We start from the raw sequence: 23898 nt of genomic DNA, 5'->3' as shown, positions 1-23898 counted from the left end.
CATCTTGGGAGATCGGGATATTTTGGCACCCATAATATGATTCGATTCCTACAAAACTTTTATTCTAATACCCTCTGGATTCTTCAAACTATAGAACAATTTTTGGAGTAAATAAAACAGCAAGCAAGCTCCTTATTCAAGTGTTTTTAACTATTCCTTGAAAAAGGGAAATATTCTATCAAGTTCTAGAAAATATTACTGAGGGGATAAATGATCTCACCCCTGCCTTGCCACTAACTAGCTCTGTAAACTTAGACTATCATTTGGCTTACAAAAGCCCCAATTTTGCCATTTTAAAAATGAAAGAGTGGAACTAGGTACTAAAAATAAATATTTCAATACTTCTTTGTGGTTGCCTTATATTGCTTTAGTTAATCATCATAACTTTGTAAATACTTAACATGTATTAATTTTTTCAAATCTTCATACAAGTCTGTGAAGTTGACACTACTATTCTAGCTTTACAAATGAGGCAACTGAAGTATGGAAAAACTGAGTAATTTGAAAATTCTGTAAAAGAAGTGTGTGATACAAGCCAGTGGTTCTTTCCCCTCTGAAGAGTGAAAAGCCTTTATAAGCAGTGTCAGTCAGATACAGAATTGGAAAGAACATCTATGATGTGCCTTTTTTAAAAAAGTAAATGCTTAGGGTGGAAAACAGGGCTTATTTTCTTACGGCTCACTCTTGTCTTGCTTTTGGGCAGGCCATTTCCTGGATTTTTCTCATTTTTAAAATGAGAGAGATGGTTTTAAGACTGTTAAATCTCTTGTTTCATCAAAAGTCTATATTCCTGAATTTATATCTGAACACCCTTTTAAAAAAGACTAAGGTTCCTAAATATATATTTTAAATGATTTTTTTTTTTACTTTGGGTTATGCTTTTCAGTTTACTCATGCAGACCAGTCTTATATAATTAACTCAATACTTCTATAGATACATTATGTAAATCAAATGTAGTATGTTAAAGAGTTAATTTAGTAGGGCTCATATAGAACTCTTGTTGAATTGCTTGATTATTATTTCCTGTAAGCGGATTAGAGGCTTGTGCCTAGCCCAGTTACTTTGGAGCTGCTTTTATAGATACCCTCTGACTCCTGACATTTATGTACACATGTTTTAGACTAGAGCCACAATTCATTGAAGACCATGGTCATTCCACTCCATATATAAATTGTTTTAATTTCTTATGTAAGAATCCTCTCTAGGGTCATGAATTGAATTCTTAAGGAAATGACAATTATTGTCTGTCCACACAGCTTTACAGAGTTGGGTATGTATAGCAAATGTATGATGGAAGATTACCCAAGCGACTGCAAGAGGATAGGCTAAAATGAGGCTCCAAGAAGGATGAGTAAAAGCAATCTTTTAAACGTCCAGTTGAGCACTGCTTTGAATAATGTGCATAAATTTTACTAGCCACAAAAACATTCAGAACCACCTAGAGTGCAATGACGAGATTTTTTTTTTTTCGAACTGGCATTAAGAGCCAGAAAAGTAGAAGTATTCAATACATTGACTGTAGTCTGTCTAAAAGACAGTCTTTTATGTACATAAAAGTGCAGGTCATGATGACATTCAATTCTAATAACTTGTATGCTTTTTAATAATACTCTTGAAAATACTAATTGGAGTTATTAGGTGACAGGCCCAAGGGTGCAATGTGTCAGGAACCATAGCAAAAGGAGTAGTAAGGATGGTAACAAAAAACAACAAAATTTGCATTCATTTTGTGCTTATTATGTTCCATGCACAGTATTAGGTGCTTTAGGCCTTTAAATCACACCACAGCCCTAAGAGGGAGGATCTTTATCATTTGACAAATGAGGACACTGAGAGAGAGGCAAGATAACTCGTGCAAAGTCAGATGGTTAGTTAGTTGCTGAGACTATTTGAGAACAAGCAGTGTGGATCCAGAGTGTGCGCTCTACATCGCTTTGCTGCACAATCATTAGTTAGAGACATGTGTAGAACATGCTTGTCAAATGCCACAAGTGCCAATTTATTTATATAATCTTTAAAAAAAATTTTTTTTCAGATGGGTTAATGCAAAATAAGGCCTATGGGCAGCTAAATACAAATGAAAAAGGAAAAGCAGTAAGTAGATGATATAGCCTTTAAAAATCATTGTTAATATTTTACATTGTTTTGAGTTAATACTGACAATATTCTGTCATCAAGACAGCATGTACTTTATTATTATGAATTTATGATAAATCTACTTTATTATACATTTGTCTTAAAATTTATTATAAATTTATAGATTACTATACAGCAATATAACATTAACTCTAGCAGGCTACCCTATTTAATTCTTTACTTCTGCCTCCCCCAAAATAGCTATTGCTTAATAGGCAACATGCAATAGCACCAGGAAATCAGACTATCTCTGCCCATCTATTGTGATATGAACAATTTTAAGGAGCAATTTAACAATGATAACAATTTAACATTTGGGATGATAAAAACAATTTTATCATCCCAATTTCCCATTAATACTTGAAATTAATTATACTGGATTCCTTTCTTTGCACCTTGAAAATTTTTAATCGTTCAAGATTCAGCTATCTACATGCCATGCCAGGCTACCAGCAGTAAGTATTTCAGAAATGGAACAGGACTTGTGTGGTTTGGGATGAGGATCAGGCAAGAAAGAAATACTGAGATGAAAGGTGAGAAGAGAAAGAAAAACTTGTTCAACTTTATATTTTGCACTCAGTAGGTAGGAACCATGCTCACACAGGAGAGGAGATTCTAAGTTCTAAAAGAAGTATCACTGCTTTTCCTTGCAGTTTTTTAATGACTAACTGCCTCCTCAACCCAAGACATTGGAACTCCATGCTAATACTCTTTTCAGAGAATAGAATTTGATATGAGGATGTCCTGGATCCAAGCAAAAGGATTTAATCACTTTAAAGATAGCAATCCCAGTTTCCCAGGACATTACTGATTCCAATACTCAATCCAGTTGTCCCAGTAATCCATTAAAATGTCCTGAAAATTTTAATGATTTAGTATTCAAACTACTTCCTCCAGACTGATTAATGCACCTAAAAATAGCACAAATTCCCATCAGATTATTGGCCTAAACTTTGTTTAGAAAAAAACCGGCATACTATCTACAAGGCATCATGTTGTTACAGCAGGAGTATCCAATTTTGAGTCGGAAGACTTGGATTCCAGCACCATTCTCTTGCCTATTACCTAAAGTTTAGAAGAAACCAATTCATGAAACATTTATTGAGTACCTATGATATACCACACACCATGCTACTTAATAGTTAATGATGACATACTATAGATGGGCACATATTAAGCTTTTTATGTGCATTATTTTATTTAATCCTCACAGCAAAGTAGGCATTATTATTGTTTACATTTTGCAGATGAAGAATCTGAGGCTCAGTGAGGTTAAATAAATTGTACAATGTCACACAATTAGTCAGAGCATTGGATTTGATCAACCACCTTCTCCTGCCCCCCTAACCTTGAGTAATTAAAAATACATTAGTGAATGTAGCTGACGGAAAAGTAAACAGGGAATTATAATAACGGCTACACTAGATGAATGCACAGGGTGCGTTGGGAGCATCTTGTGAAGAATGCAGGAAAGGGAGGGCAGATATGGGTAATAAAAGTCCTTTTTAACAAAAAAGGAGCAATTCAATGAGATAATATGTAAAAACTATTTTCTAGTGCCTTGCACATAAACTTGTATTGTGTTGGCTGAATTGAACTGAACCCCATAGCAGTGGCATTCCCAGGAGCATTCAAGCAATTCCTATTGTGATAGGATCAACGAACTAGAGAAATGGAGATTTTATATCTACTTCAACTCAAAATATTTTGACAAAGATAAATTTTATCAGAAATATGCAGTCCTAGAGGTCTCCAGGGGACTTGCTCCGAGACTCCTAGGCAAAGTACAAAGCATTTCCTAAATGCCAGCGTACTAAGGACTGTAATCATAGTTATTCATCTTCTCTGCCAGAAGGTAAGCATCCTGAGAGCTGGGAGTTCCTGTGTCTTGTTTTCCCAGAATCTGGAACAGTGTCTGGAACCTTGGCACTCGATAGATACTTTTCAAATGAGCACCTACTATGTGCCAGGCACTGTGGATACAAAAATGAAAATAATATAGTTCTTGACTTCAAAGACCTTATAGCCAGGTAGAGGAAAAGACCTACGTGAAGTAAACCATTATATTACAGTAACATCTTTGTTTTAAAGGAGACCAATTTACAAAGTACAGTAGGCATAGGTGAAGTAGAACTGACAGTTAAAGATGCTCTGACAGCTGGCTCAAGATTGGGCTTGATTCCATATTCACTATGGCACTTCCAATGCTGGCACATTACCACCAGAGCTATAGCCCATCCTTGTTAACTGATTATATGACCATAACCTTTACCAGATTGGGCCAGGGTATTTATCTCATTCATCTTTCTGTCTTCTGGCCCTGGCACAGTGGTACAAAGTAGTCACCCGATAGATGTATTTTGTCTATTTGCCATGTGGGTTTTGGCTTATTGCTGTTACCGCTAATGGTTTCTGTCAACAAGTGCCCTGTGACTTATTCCTAAAGGCACTGGTAGTGTTAGGAAAATGCCCACAAGTATAGTCTAAATATACTTTCCTACTCCCAGGAACACTACATTCCTCAATCTCTCTAAGAGCACCTGCAGTCAAGGCTAAAGGCTGCCTGTGGATGTGGGGAGCTGCCTTCCATGACCCTCCAAGGATCAAAATTGGGGGCAGTAAAGACATAGGGAGGGAGGATGGTATTCAACCCAGAAAACCCTGCACATAATCAGTATATTTCTTTGTTAAAAACACATACAGGGACGCTGGTTGGCTCAGGTGGTTAGAGCGCGCAGGGCACAGTGCTCATAACACTAAGGTTGCTTGATCGATTCCCACATGGGCCAGTGAGGTGCACCCTCCACAACTAGATTGAAACAACAACTTGACTTGGAGCTGATGGGTCCTGGAAGAACACACTGTTCCCCAATAAAATGTGAAAACAAAACAAAATATAACAAAAAACAGTATGTACCATATTAAAAAAAACCATGCAGTATTTATGTGATTGCTATACGAAAGTTTACCACTATAAAATATATGCACAAGAAGAAAAGATAAATGGGGGATAAAGGAAAAGGAGATATTTATCATGCCATTAGGGAGAGGCACAGTGGCTAATGAAGAGGAGAAAGGACAGCCTTCATGTATATCAATAGAATAGGAATCAAGATGAGATCTTCCTCTAATTCCTAAGGTAAAGACATCCCAACTTAACTTTGCAAATCATTATTGCAACTGTGTAAACTAAAAGAAAAAAAAAAGACGTTACTATAAGATCATTGAGCAATTAAATAGCAGTGCTAAAGAAACCTACAAATACTCAGAAGTTTTATATTAAGATGAAGAGACTGCAGTTCTGCCAAGGTGGAATAGCCCCATTCCTTGCAGGTCCTCCCCTTACAACTAAAAAAAAAAATACATAAAACAACAAACAAGCCTAGGAAGTCTCTGAAACATGGAAAGAAACAGGTAAGCTGCCTGGGGACCTCAGGACTTGAGGAAGACATGGTGGTAAGTTCTCTAAGTGTCCTTATTGGCGCCCACATATTCTGAACAAGATGCTACAGAAACCTCCAACCAGAAGCTTCTGATAGGCACAGACAAAAAAGCTCGGAAAGCTTGTCCCCTCTAGCCAAGGGACCTAGAGGATAAGTTAACAGCAGAAAATGGTTTTGGCAATACCCACCCTACTCCAGTCAAACACCAATGGAAACACCACACTTCTCTGCGCACACTTATGGTGTCAGTCGGTACAAGCACGAAGTTGATCGATCTCATACCCCCACTGCCACCCCTGGGAAGCAGATGATTCACTCTGAGTTTTCCATTCAGTGGCGGTAGGACCAAACTGGCAGCCTGTCTTCCATCGCCACCAAGCAGAACAAGGCAATGTTCTGATTCCCCTGCTAGGATAATGTTGGTGGGGCTAAGCTGGAAGCTGATCTTTCATCCCCTGCCAGGTGAAAGCAGGCAGTGCTCTGACTCTCTCACCATGGTAGTGTCAGTGGGGTGCAGTAGTCAGCTGAGCCCCTATCCACACTTAATTACAAGATTTAATGGGGCTGTGCAATGTAGTCCTAGTCACCACTAGACTTCATCATCCCACTATTAGCAGGATTCAGTGGGGAACTGAGTCTCCACCCTCACTTGGCATCAATGAGACAAAACTATTGGGTTGTCGGAAAAGTCATGACACATTTTTGCAACGAAAACCATAGAAAAAAATACATCATGACTTCTCCGGTAACCCAGTAGATGGTGGGAGGCAGGCTGCATGGCACTCTGCTTCTTCCTCTCCATCCCCTGGATGGAGCCTAGTGGAGAGATGGTCTGACACCCACACTTGGAGGAAAGAGGTGGTGTGAATGGTTGCCCCACTTTCACTGAGAAGGTGTCAGCAGGGCCTGGGATGGAGCTCAATGTCCATCCCATCTGCCTGCAACAAGGCAATGTGAGTCACTGCCCCACTTCTGCTGGGGTGGTGTCCAGTGAGCTTTAAATGTAAATGGTCTAAATACACCATGTAAAAGAGAGAGTTGGCAATGTGAATTAAAAAAAAGCAAAAAACATGATCCAATAATATGCAGTCTATAAGAAATTAACTTCAAATACAATGGCATAGATAAGTTCAAAGCAAAAGATGGGGAAAATATATGCCATGCAAAATTTAATCATAAAACACAACAGCTGTAATAATTTCAGATAAACTAGATAGACTTCAGTGCAAAGAAAATTACTAAAGACCAAGAGGGATGTTATATAATAATAAAAGTATCAATCCACCAGGAAGACATAACAATCCTAAATCAACAAAGCCTCAAAATACATGAGGTAAAATCTGATAGAGCTGAAAGAGGAAATAAAATCCACAATTATATTGGGGAGATCAACACCCAATGCTCAGTAATTTATAGCACAACTAGACAGAAAATCAACAAGAATATTGAACAATGCAACCAACCAACAGGATCTGACACTCTACCCAAAAACAGCAGGATACACATTGCTTTCAAGTGCCCATGGAACATTAACCAAGATAGACCACATCTTGGACCATAAAACCAAGTTCAGCATATTTAAAATAATTAAAACCATGTAAAATTCTGCCTCTGACCATGAAGGAATATAGAGGACTCAAGGGATTTGGGGTTGGTCAAGGAAAGATATGACCATGAGGTGGTGGTAGCACACACAAGCTTTATTTCAGGGACACTCTGACAGGTTTGCATGTTGGGGGAGCCTCTCACAGCATGAGACCGTCCAGAGGGTATAGCATGGAGGCCACCACAAAGAAGGGGAAAAGCGCAAGGAAATTCCTGGGGCAGAAGGGTGTCAAAGACAGGGTCACATGCCTGGTTATTTTATGCAGCAACCTGGCAGGGAGTTTCTGGGTCAGAGAACTCCAACAGGCATTTGGGGTCTTTATACCCTAAGGGTTTATCCTATCTATGACTAGCATATGCTGGGCACAGTTTCATGGGGTATGCAAAGCAGGCAGGCTCTAAGCTAAAAATCTGCTTGTTTTTGGGTTATGTTAAAAACAACTGGATGTGTACAAAATTTAGTTTGGCTTTGGCAGGTTTTTGAGCTACTGAGTGTTAGCCTGCTGTGAAGAAGTAAACAACCTGGTGATGTAGGCAGCAATATACAGAGGCCATCTTTGTTTCATTTACACAACATGGAATCAAACTAGAAATCAATAACAGAAAGACAACAGGAAAATCTCCAAACACTTGGAAGTTGAACATCATACTACTAAATAATCCTGGGTCAAAGAGGAACTCTCAAATGGAATAAAAAAATATATAGAACTGAATAAAAATGAAAATAGGGCATATCAAAATTGATAAAACACAGTTAAAACTGCACTGAGAGAAAGCTATAGCACTAAATGTATGCGTTGAAAGAGGAAAACTTTCATATCAATAATCTAAGCTTCCACCTCAAGAGCTTGGAAAAAGAAGAGCAAAATAAACCCAAACCAAGAAAAATAATAATAAAGAGCAGAAATCAATGAAATTGAAAACTAGAAAAATATAGAGAAAATCTATGAGACAAAGAAAGGCGTTTTTCAAAATAATCAATAAAATGTATAAACATCTAACAGGACTGACAAAGGTAAAAAGAGAGAAGATGAAAATCACCAACATCAGGAGTGAAACAGAATATATCATTCCAGATATTGCAGTCATTAAAAAGACAATAAAGAAATGCTACAAAAAACCTTTATGCTAATAATTTCACAACTTAGAAAAAATGGGCCAAGTCCTGGAAAACCACAAACTAATTCAACCAAGATGAATTAAACAACCTGAATATTCCCATGGCCATTGAAAAAATTGAATTGGTAATTTAAACACTCCTGGAAAGGAAGTGTCCCAGATGATTTCATTGGAAAATTTTACCAAACATTCAAAAAAAAATTATCACTAATTTTACACAATCTCTTCCAAAAAATAGAAGAGAAAGGAACACTTCCCAATTCATTTTATGAGGATAGTATTACTCTGATACCAAAACCAGATAAAGACAGTATAAAAAAGAAAAACTACATACAAATATCTCTCATAAACTTAATGCATAAATCCTCAACAAAATATTACCACATCAATACAGTAATATATGAAAAGAATTATATATCATGACAAATGGTATTTATTCCAGATATGCAAGGCTGGTTCAACATTTGAAAATGAATCCATGTGATCCACCATATCAACAGACTAAAGGAAAAAATCATATGATCCTATCAGTTGACACAAAAAAGGTTTTCACAAAATTTAATACCCAATCATAATATAAAAAACACTCAACCAATTTGTATTAGAAGGTAACTTCCTCAGCTTGATAAAGAGCATCTGTAAAATCATCCAGGTTTCATCCTACTTTATGATCAAAGACTGAATGCTTTCCTTCAAGATCAGGAGCAAAGCAAAGATATATGCCTTACTGTTATTTTTCAATATAGTACTAGAAGCTTTGCCATTGTAATAGAAAAGTAAAAGTAAATAAAAGTCACACAGATTGGAAAGGAAGAAATAAAACTGTTTCTATTTTCAGATGAAAGGTTTGTCTATGTAGAAAATACCAAGGAGTCTACCAAAAAAAAAAGAAAAAATACTAAATGAGTTCAGCAAAGTGGAAGGATACAAAATCAAAACGCAAAAATCAATAGCATTTCTATACACTAACAGCATATGAAAAGAAAAATTTAAAACAGTAATATTTACAGTAACTCCAAAGAAAATTAAATAATCTAACAAAACATGTACAGGATCTGTATGATAAAAATCACTAAATGCTGATGGAAGAAATAAAAAACCTAAATAAATGGAGAAACATCATGTTTATGGATTGGAAGACTCAACATAGTAAAGATGTCCTATCTACCCAGATTGACCTATAGATTTAATGCAATTTTTAGGTCTTTGTAAACATAGACAAGATCATTCTAAAATCTGTATAGAAAGGCATGGAGCCGAGAATAGCTAAAATCATCTTTTAAAGAAGAGGAAAGCAGGAGGAACCAATTTACCTGATAGTAAAGCCTACTATACGGCTATAGTAATCAAGAATTGAGACAGTACGGTATGAGAGGAGAGAAAGACAACAATACCAATGGAACATAATAGACATCCAAGAAATATACCCAGAAAAATATGCCCAGCTGATTTTTGATAACGATGTAAAGGCAATTCAGTTTGGGGGAAAGATAGCCTTTTCAACAAGTGGTTCTGGAGCAATTGGACATCCTTGGGCAAACAAAATCAAACCTTGACCTAAGTCTTATACCTAAAATTAAAAAAAACAACAACAAAAAACCCCAGTAATAAAACCAAATACTGGTGAAATGTGGAGAAATTGCTAATGGGAATGTTTAAAATTTTACAACCACTCCTGAAAACTGATTGGCAGTTTCTCAAAAAACTATATATGCAACTGCTATGTAACCCAACAATTGTACTCTTGGGTATTTATCCCAGAGAAATTAAATCTTATGTTTACAAAAAAAAATTGAACACAAACATTCATAGCAATCTTATTCTTAATAGCCCCAAAGTGGAAACAACCTAGATGTCCTTCAATTGGTGAATGGCTAAATAAACTGTGGTACATCCATACTGTGGAATAATACTCAGCAGTAAAACAGAACAAAGATACATACAACAACCTGGATGAATCTCCAGAGAATTAGGCTGAATGAAAAAAGCCGATCCCAAAATGTTATACACTGTATGACTCTATTTACCTAACACTCTTAGAATTACAAAATTATAACGAAGAACGGATTAGTGGTTGCCAGGCATTAAGTAGGGGGTAGAGGTAGGAAAGAAATGGGTGTGACTATAAAAGGGCATCGGGGATCCTTGTGGAAATGTTCTGCATCCTGACTGTATAATGTCAATATCCTGGTTGTGATATTTTACTAGTTTTACAAGATGTTGCTACTGAGAGAAACTAGGTAAAGAGCATGTGGGCTGTGTGTTATTTCTTACAAGTGTGTGTGAATCTACAATTATTTCAAATAAAGAGTTTAATTATTAAAAGAAAAAAGAGGGCCGGCCGAGTGGCGCGTTGGTTAAGAGCTGGCTTGGGATGCCAGAGGGCCCCTGTTCGGATCTCACATATGAGGGCCAGTGACACTGCCCTCTACAGCTAAGATGCTGAACAACAGCTCAACCTGGAGCTGGGCTGCCATGAGTCGCCAGCGATGGCATAGGCTGCAGCCCCTGCTGCAGTGGGTTGCCATGGGCTACTGTGTGTAGCCAGCAGCCAGCGTGAGCGGCCAGCAGCCGCAGTGAGCGGCCGTCCAGCCGACGACTGATCTGCCTTGCCCAGGAAGAGCGCAATGATGGTGCCAACTTGGGCCAGTGAAGCAACGTCGTCCACAACTAGACTGAAGAACAAAAGGATAGCAACTTGTCTGTTCCCCTTCCCCCAATTCCCCAGCACGGTTCCCACCCCCCCAATTCCCCAATAAAAAACTTAAAAAAAAAAAAAAAAAGAACGAAAGAACAAAAACTTACCTTAAATGTTTTTCTTAAAGGTGGTAGTCAGACCAGTATATGACAGATAAAACTAAATTAAATTGAACAAGATAAATTGAACAAGATAAATGTAATGGGTAACTCATAAAACATAGGTTATATAGAATCAACAGACTTAGAAGATTGAAAGAATCTATCACGTAGGCAACAGGCTTGTAAATTGAAGACACATTAAAGTTCTAGAACAAATTCTTAAAAGTCTAAGCTAATTGCTTCACAAACAAGTTGTAAAATCCTCAGAATTCTATAGTAAAATAAACTTTGAAGTTGTTTGAAGAGTTTTTTTATGAACCAAGGTATACAGTGTGTTAAAGAAATGCAGCATTTTGAGACAAACTTCTGTAGTGCTAATCTGAATAGAAACGGACTAACATCTCTTTCAACTCATAGCTGATTTAGGCGACAGTCTATCAGTAATTCCTTCACATTTTTAGAGACCCTTGATAAATTAAAAAATTAAAAGCCATAAAAATATGGCTTAATCAGTTTCTATTTGAATCCTGACAATGGCTGGATGCTAAAACATTTCCCCAAAGATCAGGATGCAAGAAAGATGGGAAGGGATGAGGAATTTAATTCACCAGCGTTTGGTGATGTTAAGAGAACTGTAATAGTATGAAACAGGGCTAGGATTTTACAGGCAGAAATATCTAAATTCAAATCTAGGTTCTTCCACTTCTGTGGTCATATAATTTTGGGCAGTTTACATCTGAGTTTCAGTTTTCTCATCTGCAAAATGAGTGTACTGTCACCTATTTCAAAGAATTATAAAGGGCTTGGAACATAATAGTCACTTGCTAAATGGTAAGTGTTATCTTTATTCACCTGTACAAATATATTATAGGATAAATATAAAAAGTAGAATCATTGGGACACAGTATATGAGCGTATTTTATTCCAATAGAGACTGCCAAATTTATATATGTATATATATATATATATATATTTTTTTTTTTTTAAGATTTTATTGGGGAATTGAGGTAGGGAATTGTGCTGGGGAATTGGGGAAGGGGAACATTGTGTTTTTCCAGGACCCTTCAGCTCCAAGTCAAGCTGTTGTCCTTTAATCTTAGTTGTAGAGGGCACAAGCTCAACTCTAAGTCCAGTCGCCACTTTCAATCTAGTTGTGTGTGTGTGTATGTGTGTGTGTGTGTGGGGTGTTGGCGAAGCCCATCATCCCATGTAGGAGTCAAACCAGCAGCCTTGTTGTTAAGAGCACATGCTCTATCCCCTGAGCCACCCGGGCAGCTGCTCAGCTTAAGGTGCCCCCGTGTTCAACCTTAGTTGCGGGGGACTCCCAGTAACCTTGTTGTTAGGAGACCATGTTCTCACTAGCTGAGCCATCCTGCCACCTGTTGGCAGCTCAGCGGCAGCTCAGCTCAGGTGCAGTTCACTGGCCCATGTGGGAATCCAACCGGTGAATCCGTTGCTCAAAGCTCACGCCCTTAACCAACTGAGCTACTTGGCCGGCCCTTCTTTCCCTTTTTTAATGAAGTATTTTATCTCTAAAGCAACCATCGTAAAATGTATTGTCTTTAAAGTTAAATAGATAGATTTTGTTTTAGGGCTGTTTATATTTAAATGTTATCATCATTGAGGCAAGGAATGAAGGGAGAAGGGAGCAACTGTGATCTAGTACTTAGAAGAGTGCCTGGTTTATCATATGTTTGTTAATTAATGACAAATACATTCATAGAAAAATTAAAGAATACTGTTAAAATAAAATTAAATAAGAATGAGTAATATTTCTAAATGTCTAAAGAAAATAATTTTTTTAGGTGTTAGAGATCAGTTATTAGATTTAAATCATTTTATTTTATTTTTTCATATTTTTTTTAAGATTTTTATTGAGGAATTGGGGGAAGGGAATATTTTTAGGGAATTGGGGGAGGGGAACAGCCAAGTTGTTGTCCTTCAATCTTTGTTGTGGAGGATGCAGCAAGCTCAGCTCCAAGTCTAGTCGTGCGGCTCAGCTCAAGGTGCTGTGTTCAATTAGTTGTGGATGGGCATAGCCACCATCCCATGTGGGAGTCAAATCAGCAGCCTTGTTGTTAAGAGCGCGCACTCTATCCCCTGAGCCACCCGGGCCGCAGCTCAGCTCAAGGTGCTGAGTTCAGTCTTTTTGGTTGCGGGCGGGCATAGCTCACCATCTCGAACAGGCAATCTTGTTGTTAGGAGCATGTGCTCTTACCAGCTGAGCCACCCTGCCACCTGTTGGCAACTCAGCGGCAGCCCAGCTCTGGTGCAGCTCACTGGCCCATGTGAGAATCGAACTGGCGACCCTGTTGCTCAGAGCTCGTGCTCTTAACCAACTGGACCACTTGGCTGGCCCTCATTTATATTCTTTAAAGGCTGATTTATGGGCTTATATCATCTGCCTTTAAGTCTGAGAATTTCAACAGTGATGATGACTTCCACCCAACCCTTAGTATGTCGCCGGTTCAATTCCCACATGGGCCAGTGAGCTGCGCCTGAGCTGAGCTGCCAACAGGTGGCAGGATGACTCAGCTGGTAAAAGTATGTGCTCCTAACAACAAGGTTGCAGGTTTGACTCCCACATGGGATGGTGGGCTACACCCCCCCCCCGGCTCCTCCCCTGCGCAACTAAGATTGAACATGGCACCATGATCTGCCAACGGGCGGCCGGATGGCTCAGTGGTTAGAGCATGTGCTCTTAGCAACAAGGTTTCCTGTTCCATGTTCCACTGTGAGCTGCCCACGGGCAGCCAGATGGCAACTGGACTTAGAGCTGAGCTAGCTGCACCCTCCACAACTAAGACTGAAGGACAACAACTTGACTGTTCCCCTTCCCCAATTCCCCAACACTGTTCCCCTTCCCCAATTCCCCAATAAAATCTTTTTAAAAAGAATATAAATGATACTTTTAATGGACTATCTACTACTTGCTTTGCATTTTAAAAAATTTCCTACATTGATACTAAAATAACTATATGGGTAGGGCTTGATCCTGATGTTAGCCATTGTCTAAGCAAATGCAGCTAACACTGGAAATTGAATTCTCAAAAAAAAACAAAAAACAAAACACAAAACACTATTTATGAGTGTCTTTAATGTATTTACAAATATTCCAGGTAGCAAAAAAGCTCTTGGACACAAAATAGTATCAGAGATAGGAATCTGGAAATTTTGCATTAAAATTTTCATTAATGTTCCAGTTTCAAATATCTTAAAAATAATTAAAGTTAGTTTTCTCTTTGTAGAAGTTAGGAGGAAGAATAGATAAATTGACAGATTATGCAAAGAAAATTAGCTAAAAAATGTATTATAAATTCAAAATAAATGTTAAGAATTTCTTACCTTGTTTCTTTTTTTTTAATATTACAGTTCCAGAAGTTCAACAAGTACAGTTTTGATCCTTTTCTAAGGAATATAAACAACAAAATGTCCATCAGAATAAGGCAGGACCAAAATATGTCCAAATGTAGAAACATTTTAAGTGCAGAGGTTATAGAGCATGAAGACCAAGATCCTCCTTACCCAACACATTCAAAAACTGCAAGACTTACTAATAAAATCTGGCACCATAGTCTTGATATCACCACAACTGACAGCGTAGACACTAAGAAAAAGTCAGCCGATGGTGATCCTGGGAGCACCACAGTAAAGACTTCAGACACTGAGAATAATTTAGTCCGTGATTCTGCTGTCACCACAACAAATACTTCAAATACTAAAAATAATTTAAAGGAAAGACTACCCAGTGTATCTTTACCAAACATTGAAGGAGAATCATCACTGACTCAAAATGTAAATACATGTTGCCTTTCAAAATCATTAAGTCTTACTTCCCACATAGAAAATTTAAAACAATCAATTGTGCTCAAGTCAATTTTAAGTAAACATCTGCAAGACCTTTCAGATAAATTATTTTCTGAACTAGAAGTTCCTATGGACACCGAAGCAAGAAAGAACAGTCATAGTTCCCTACTTCTAAGTGTTCATGATAAACCGTCAAGTAGTTTGGAAGACAAAATATTTGAAAATGTCCAAGATTTGAATAGCTGGCTTTCAAAAAGAGACCTTTTAAATTCAAAGTCTCGTGCAAGTCCAATACTTGAAGACACTCCTACAGATTCGCTTTCAGAAGGTAGACCAGGAAATCCTCCAGAGGTAGGAAGGGAATTTGTCTCTGAAAAACACTTACAGGCTGGTGAGATGGCTTTTCCAATTAAAAAAAAGCATAGTTTCAAAAAGAAACATTTAGAAAGTGAAGTATCCAGCTCCAAACCAAGTTTCAATGGCACTGCACATGATTACATTATAACGCAAATATTCACTGCACCCATCTTCTCCGAATTGGAGATGGGAGTGGGAGAATCAAGAGAGACGCAGATGAACTGGCAGAATCAATATCCCACAGCTTTGGAGAGTTTATCTTCAAATATTCACACAGCCTCCGACTACGAAGAAAGTGATGATGAAATAGAATTGCCAGAGGCCAAATCTGTGATAAGCCAGATAATACAAGCATTTCCTATAGATACTCTTTTAGAATCTGGGATAATCAAAGTGACAGAATTAGATAAAGAATACCAGAAGAGTTCTTTGCTGGATATAGGGACAGCCTTTGTGAAAGAAAAGCCAAAGGACTCCACAGAGGATGACTCAGAAATTAAAAGCAAAACAAATTCTCTTTCAAAGCAGAATATACCCATTATTCCCAAAGAAGCCAGTGCTTTTTTAAATAGAGTTGAATTTATAGACAACAGCCAAAATATATCCCCACTAAATTCAAAATATCAGTCTGCCTCAGATGAAAAAACAGACTTGCCAAGTAATGGTCAGAGTCTCGATAGAGAAGAAAATGATCTAAATTCTACCTTAGAAAATTTAAGTAACTTGTTAATGGGTACTCTTAATGCATCAGATGCAACAATGTTAAAATCTTTTTTAAAAAACATATTTAGTGTTTTTTTCATATATAATCAATCTGAAAGAAGAAGACAGCCAGAAGAAGAGTTAGAAAGATTAATTCAACATCCTTTTCCAAATAATACAGAAGACCTTGAAGAAATCAAAGAGAATTTTGATAAAGCAGACCTATTAGACAGAAAACCTAGTTTGAGTCCAAAACTGCGTGTATTTCTAGAAGAACTCTCAGAATCAGAAATAAAAAATCTAAAATCTGAATTAAGTAAACATGTCCAGCATTACCTTGTAGAAAGACTTTCAGAATCAGGATATATCACCAGAGAGGACTTACCAAAAATCTATCAAAATCTGTATTTGATGAATGAGGAAGCAGAACCAAAAGGGCAAAATGTTTTTCTGGAGGAATATTCAGAAACTGTGAAAGAAACCATGTCTTTTGTAAATAATTTTAATCATCACTTCATAGATAAACATTTGGAAATAAAGCTAAGGTCTTTTTTAAATGAAATTCTCCAAAACTATTTCCTAAAAAACGTTTCAGAAAGCCGTTTATTTAAAGAGACAGAATCTGAACCTATACACTCAAACATATCTTCTCTAAGAACCGAAACTTTTTTAATACCTTTTCACAAGTTAGGACAAGATGTTTCAAAGGGGAGTTTTGTTAGAAGGACTGAAGTAAACATGAAATATCCTTCAAATGAATCTCTGCAAAACTATCTTCTATCTTTATCAGAAAATGAAGTACTGAATCTAAAAGCTGAGTTAAGCAAACACCTGCAGAAACTTTTTATAGAAAAACTTTCAAAATCAGGACTAATCAGTGAAAGGCAATTAGAGGGAATCAGCCACCATATAAATTTGATTAATTCGAGTTCCACACCATTAAAATATTTAAAGCCAGATTTATCTTTTAGAGATGAGAATGAATTTATGGAGGAGCATTCAGAAAAGCAAAATAAGTATTCAAAAATTATTCATAAAACCACTTTACAAAAGGTTCCTGAGAATAGACTTGTAGAAACAGAATTGACCAGAAAGGAAGAAAAGAATATTAAAGAAAATACATCAATAGTTAGAGGACAGAAAAGATATTATCCTAAAGAAGGAGCTAACACACTGACTCTAATTAAAGTACAAACTTCTTCCAACAAAACTACCCAGGCAATTCCATTAAAGAAGTCATCAGAAAGACTTACAGATACAGTGCTTAAGAAAGAAAGGAAAGAGCATGGTTTCATGCAGCTTCCTCAAGCAGAACATTTTAAAACAGAGATTCAAGACCTACATAGTTGGAATGGTAAATCAAAAATAACTCCATCAAATACTTGCTTTGAAAGGACACTAAAAATGAAGTCCCTTGAAAAAAAGGAGTATAATGATATCTATAAGTTTGTATTACAGGAAAAACCTGAAGTGCTGTCACCATATCCAAGAATCCCATATTGCAAAATGCCAAATGAAGATGATGAATACATAAATAAATTCACTTTTCCTTCCAGGCAGAATAACAGTTTAACTTATTTCAGTTCAGAGGCTGGGGAGAACTCAGAAGACCAATATTATCAGAGATTGAAAGGCTATAATAACAATAGTAAAAAACAACATTTAGTAACATCTTCACATTACAAAAAGGAAATACAAGCTCTTCATATAAAACCAAGTGACATTTGCAATGAAAAATGGGCCAAGGTCTTTGAATCACAATCGTTTAAAAATAAAGTTATGGAAGCTGAAAAGAGCTCAAAACCGTCCCTCTTCCCAGAAGTATTAAAGAGTGAAAATCTAAAGCCGAAGTTCCAAAAAGAAAGAGACCATGTCAGCAAGCAAAATAAGTCATTTAACAAGATAGTTGAGATACTACCAACGACACCACCCACCACGAGAATTCTAAGGAAATCAATTCCAAGGACATTGCTTCATTGGACTGCAAGAAGAACTATACATGTAATAATGTTTTCTAAATCTTCTACCTCTGTATCATGCAAAGTTCTGTAAATAATTCCCATTAGAGTATATATGTCTGCATGCAAGTGTGTGTGTAACCTTCATTGCCCCGAGATGTACAGATCTCCAAATTAAAATTCTTCTGACATTCAAATCACCTTACCTGATTCAAAGTACAATCACAAAATCAGGGGCCTGTTCACATGCTTAGTACCTCTGTATAAAATAGATAAAGGGCACCCGCTCTGGAGTATAAATTAGAAAAAGGCACCCTTTCCTCTGGGAAGATTCTGCAGGATGACCCAGCCTGGAGCCAGGGCACACAGCCTCCGACTATGGAAAACAGCCTGGATTTCAGCCCGGACTCACCCCTCACTCAGCCAGGGGCTGTTGTACAGGCAACAACCTGCACAACCGTTGGCAGTGTCTGTATACTATGGGAACATAGCTGGGATTTTCTTTATGTATATTCATAAGTATATGGTCTTTTTGTCAGGTAGCTGAATTATCTTTTTTTCCATAAACAAAGATTATCGTGCCAATTCTGCTAAGGATTAGGGTATGCAAAATTTATAATCTATTGGATTATGAATTGCAAAATTTTTATTTAACTTCTGCTCTTCTTTTACCACCACCCTACTGCTATATCAAGTGTGCTGACAAACTTGGGAATTCAAATCTGTTTTTAATATTTCATAAAACAGGAAGGCAAATCAGCTACTAGACTTTATAAAAAACCACTCCAAAAAAAGTTAAAATCTAGGAATGGAAGGGACTTATTTTAATTTTCTGGACCACTGCTCTTATCTGTTAGTATCTATAAATGAGCACGACCTACATTTGGGAAAATTTATACATTCTAAAATGATATTGATAATTTGATTGTGTAGTTCGACCTTTGAATGAGAAAATAGGTCTAATTTCAGAATAGTTGCTTTGGTTTTTCCACAGTAAAACAAATATTTAGCATTAGTAAATAGTAAAACAAATTAGTAGCCCGGTAAATATCAATACAACTTATACTCTCAGCTTTGGATTTCTCTTTTCTATCTAAATTTAGTGATTTAATATTGAGTGAGTGTGCACACACTAGGAATAAGGAAGATGAGTTCATAGTTTTTGGAAAGGAAAGACTTTCTGAAGTTCCTTTAGACAAATGGAATTCTTCCTATCACTTTTTCAAGCAAAACAAGAAACAATGTCTATGTTGTATGGTATGAGATCATATAGGGACTCAGAACCACATAGGGTCTTAGAACCCTTCTCCTAAGAGTGTGAGATAGAGTCATCTTTATTTCCCTCTGTTAAAGGGTACTTAAACTTTTCTCTCTAGTGACATTGACAACAGAGAAATGCATGGTAAGAGGGAATTTTTCAGATCATCAGAAAGACTTGCTCATGATTCTCTAAAATCCAAGAATCTTCCAAGGGAATCAAAACAGAAGACTGAGAAACAGTTTAGGAGTATTCAGAAAAATAACCAGTGGTGTGGGTCTCCATGTACTCCCACTGGCTCTCTGGCAACCAGTTAGATCAACTGTGAAGCAAAACGTGTATATTACTCACCAGTGTAGCAGAAATTCCCTTAATAATGTGGCTTACCTATTGCTCCATGTATGTAAGAGGGAAGAAGGAGAATGTTTCCTTGCCCTCTGCGAACCCAGGCAAAAATGTTAAGTAGGTCAAATTTGTGTTTAGACTCTTCATACCTCCTTTTTTGTAAATCTCTTTGTTGCTGTCTAATTCTCAGTCCTGCCCAACCTCTCCCAACCCTCCCATTCTAATAATCCACTTCCACTTTCCCAGCAAAGGAAAGCAGCACATTCCTTTGGTGTAGCCATCTCTATTAAGGGACAGGCTGCTCAAACTGCAAAGGAAACTATCGGGTTGTCGGAAAAGTCATGACGCATGTTTGCAACAGATGGCACTACTTCATTTTTGGAAGTACTAGAGTCATTCGCATCTATGTTATTGCTATGTCATTTGACAGCTGACAGTTCTACCTTAATTCTTAAAAAAAAAGAGCAATTTGATTGAGTTTTGGAGATTTTACAAGTTGAAGATGGAGGACCAAACTGTGCATTTTTGCTGTATTTTACTGTTTTACTTCCATAAAGGGAAGAACGCGCTTCAAGCTTGTGAAAAGTTGCATAAAGTTTACGGTGACAATGAACATCAGTGCCAAGGATGGTTCATGAAATTCCATGCTGGTGATTTTGATCTTAATGATGCTCCTTGGTCAGGGAGGCCCACCGAGGTTGATGACGACAAAATAAAGGCATTCATCAAGTCCATGTTACATGACAGGAGAGATTGCATAAATGTTGAACATCCATCATTCAAGCATTCACGACCACCTGAAGAAACTGGGATACATAAGCAAGCTCGATATTTGTGTTCCGCATGAACTCAAAGAAGTTCATTTGACGGCATGTATAAACATCTGCAATATGCTCATTAAACGTGAGCAAAACGATCCTTTTTTGAAGTGACTGATAACTGGTGATGAGAAGTGGATTGTTTACAACAATGTGGTGTGCAAACGGTCTTGGTCCCAATGTGATGATTTGCCTCAAACGACATTGAAAGCAGACATTCATCAGAGAAAGGTTATGCTCTCAGTGTGGTGGGATTTTAAAGGTATCATGTTTTTCCAGCTCCTACCAAGGAACCAAACAATCAATTCGAATGTGTACTGTCGGCAATTGGACAGTTTGAATGAATCCATCATCCAGAAACGTTCAGAGCTTGTTAATTGTAAAGGAGTTGTGTTTCATCGTGACAACACGAGACCACACACAAGTTTGATCACCCATCAAAAAGTATTGGAGCTTGGATGGGATGTGTTGCCACACCCACCATACTCGCTTGACCTTGTGCCATCAGACTTCCACTTATTTCACTCTCTTCAAAACTCCTTGCATGGTATAACATTCAATTCAAATGAGGCTGTAAATCAGCACCTTGTTCAGTTTTTCGCAAATAAAGACAGGTCTTTCTATGAATGAGCAATTATGAAGCTCACTGAAAGATGGCAAAAGGTTATCGAACAAAACGGGCAACATATCATTGATTGATCTTTGTTCTTTATATAAATAAATGACCTTTGAAAAACATAGACAAAATACGTCATGACTTTTCCGACAACCCAATAGTTTATACTAATTTGAGAATGACTAACTGCTCCATACCCTTTTAGGAGGTATTTATAGATTATTATATTTTTATTGTAAAATATAATATTAAAAAATTGAAAAAAGGACAAAAAGGAAAACAGCCCATCATCTCACCATCCTAACACAGCCACCATTTTAAAACTATTTTGGTGTATAGGCCTCCAGTTATTTCCCTGAATGTTTTCCATGTATACTCTCAGAATGTACACACAATTTTTTATTATTTTCATATAAACATTATAAACATTCTTAGATGCTGGGCACTTTCTAAAGGTGTTTATTAATTTCTAAGGAATGAAAGTTTGGATGATATAAAAAATAAAATGTAAGAGTTCATAATTTTGTACTTGGGATTGAGGAAGATGTATTTTGGAGAATAGTCATAGAACAGGCTGGCCGGTTTGCCTAGGAATCTGACCCCTGAGGATAAGATAGCTCCCCAGAATTTTCCTGGTTTCCAGCTTTATATCTTCTTCTGATATATCTTTTTGAATATATAAGATCCTTTGAAACAATAAGATTTTTTTTAAAGCAGCTTCTACAGTAGTTTCTAATGGGAGACATTGAGTGTAGGTTCTGATTTGGGGAACTACCTATACATTTGATGCTCTCAATCTTTGTCTTGAACTGTTGATGATATTACAAACTTTAGTCCTTTTACATTTAAAATCTATACCTTTAAGAAACCTAACTCACCAACCTGATTTTTTATTTTAATATTTAGGATTGTTTGGATAGATTTGAGGATTTACATGTGACCTCATTTCAGCATCTTGAAAAAGCAAAATCAAGAGGGATTCTTTTAGGAAGGAGCCCAAACGATAGCCATAATCAATTAAAACACTCTGCAAGACCGTATACTGCTCCAGAGGTCCAACAGCGAGAAGGCTACACTGGAAAATTGACAAGTCCTCGAATGGTTTCAGCAGGCTTAGTTCATTTACATGAAACAATCCCAGATTATGAAATCCAAAAAATGTGGCCAAAAAACAATTGAGAGAAAATGTTGAAAAATGTTTGCTCACTTGTGATGCTATCCAATTGTTAAACAGTTCAGAATGATATGTGAGGCCAACAGCCAGGCTATCATTTCTCCAATTAACAAAATGGTTTAGAGATCTGCCTTTTCGTGTGATAGAAGTCAGCAACCAAATGTCTTGTTAGAACCATTTTGTTTTAATTAAAATGAAAAAGAAACTTTTTGATGTAAATGTGTTTTTATGAACCATAAGGAACAAACCCAGAAATACATACACAGTTCATATGCACTAATAAAGTTTTTTCCCAGCTTTTCCTCTTTTTCACTTATCACTCCAATTCGTGGTCCTCTGATTTCCCAAATCTTTGTTATGCTCTAAATTATTCCTGTCCACCCACTTTTCTGGTTCTCTACTTGCAGTTGTTTTAGCCTTTTGTTATGAATATACTTTTACTCTTCAGCTCTAGTTGTTTCTAGATTCAACAGAATGCAATTCTCTGGGCCTATAGAACTTCTGTTAAGTTTAATATCATTGTATATTATAACTTTTTACACTATAAAGATACTATAAAGAACAGATTTAATATTAATTCCTGAGGTATCACCTACACTGAAGTGACTTTCAAACTTACTTGAAAAACTATGTAAGGGCCTCTTTAATAACACGAAACTCAAGAAGCTGCATAAAATTGTAGAAACTGCATAAAAAATTATCTAACTAAATCAACCCAGGATTTAAATCAGAGACTTCTGAGAATTGGTTCCGTTCCTATCAAGTACATTATTTGGATCTTGAACTTTGGTTCACTCTTGAGAAGCAAAAACTTCAATTTATAGAATTTTTGTCAGTTTCAATTTTTCTCCCATAAACCATAAAGCCTATGAGGTTTAAATAGATTGGCTGAAGGAAAATATAATTCCTGATCATTCGTTTAATGGTATAATCAAGGTAGTAATTTTTTTTTTGAGACCAAATATTTCTAGTAATCCTCAAAGTTGTCTGTAGTTTTATCAGTCAGAGTATAATTGGGAAAACACAGAAGGAACACAGGGAATTGGTTTCATGGGTAATGGATCCAAGGCTAAGAAACCAAAAGGGGTGGTGAGGCTATCCAGAGATTAGCAGGAGCAGGAAGTGCGACCACCCACCGAGACGGAAGAGACAGCAGGAGCAAGTGGTGTTACCCGAGTCCTAAAGCCCAAAGACCAAGAAGATAGTGTCACTGCAGGGACACTGCAAGAAAGAGGTAAGTGGGGCAAAGGGTGAGAAGTGCCATGTTTCTTCTGTCTCTCCTGTCCTCTCCTCTTCCACTGTTGCCTCCCTGGAAACCAGAGAGGGTGCGTGGGAAATGTAGTTCCCAGTGAACTACAGCTGAGCCGGGGAATAGTGGAGAAATGGATTTAAAAGCTAACAGGCAATTGACCAGCAGTACTTAGGAAGAAAACCACTGATCTGCCTTGCAGTAAAGGAGGCAATATTTACTGGTAGGAAATCTCAAATCCCTTTGCCTCATTAAACTTTTAATAGCAATACTGTGACAGAGTTAAAATTTTCCTACCATAGAAATATCTCAAATTTTCAAGTATTTAAAAAAAATTTTTTTTTAAATCTCATACCCTTTACTCAAGGTTGAACTCTATTAAATATCCATAATATGCCTAACGCTTTGCTAAACATAGTGATTAAGACAATATTCTCAAGGAGTCCACCATCTATTGGTGCCATAAACACAGAATTGTTTGGGGAAAGTACTATATATAGGAGCTCACAGG

The 23898-nt window shown here is 37.0% G+C and overlaps 1 protein-coding gene across 1 annotated transcript in view; it reads left to right on the top strand.

The window, feature by feature from the left end:
* The window catches only part of CATSPERT (catsper channel auxiliary subunit tau), an 87156-nt gene extending 64747 nt beyond the window's left edge, over window positions 1–22409 (top strand). Inside the window, exons 15-17 of the mRNA XM_019635613.1 lie at window positions 2037–2095; window positions 14476–17970; window positions 21871–22409. Coding sequence (XP_019491158.1) covers window positions 2037–2095; window positions 14476–17970; window positions 21871–22143 — 3827 coding nt within the window. The 3' untranslated portion in view covers window positions 22144–22409. The remainder of the gene's footprint in view (window positions 1–2036; window positions 2096–14475; window positions 17971–21870) is intronic.
* The last annotated feature ends 1489 nt before the right edge of the window (window positions 22410–23898 follow it).

This window comes from Hipposideros armiger, unplaced genomic scaffold (genome assembly GCF_001890085.2).
Source record: "Hipposideros armiger isolate ML-2016 unplaced genomic scaffold, ASM189008v1 scaffold_23, whole genome shotgun sequence".
Classification (NCBI taxonomy): Eukaryota; Metazoa; Chordata; class Mammalia; order Chiroptera; family Hipposideridae; genus Hipposideros; species Hipposideros armiger.
Note: the sequence above shows the minus strand (reverse complement) of the source record. Positions and strands in the feature narration are given on the sequence as shown.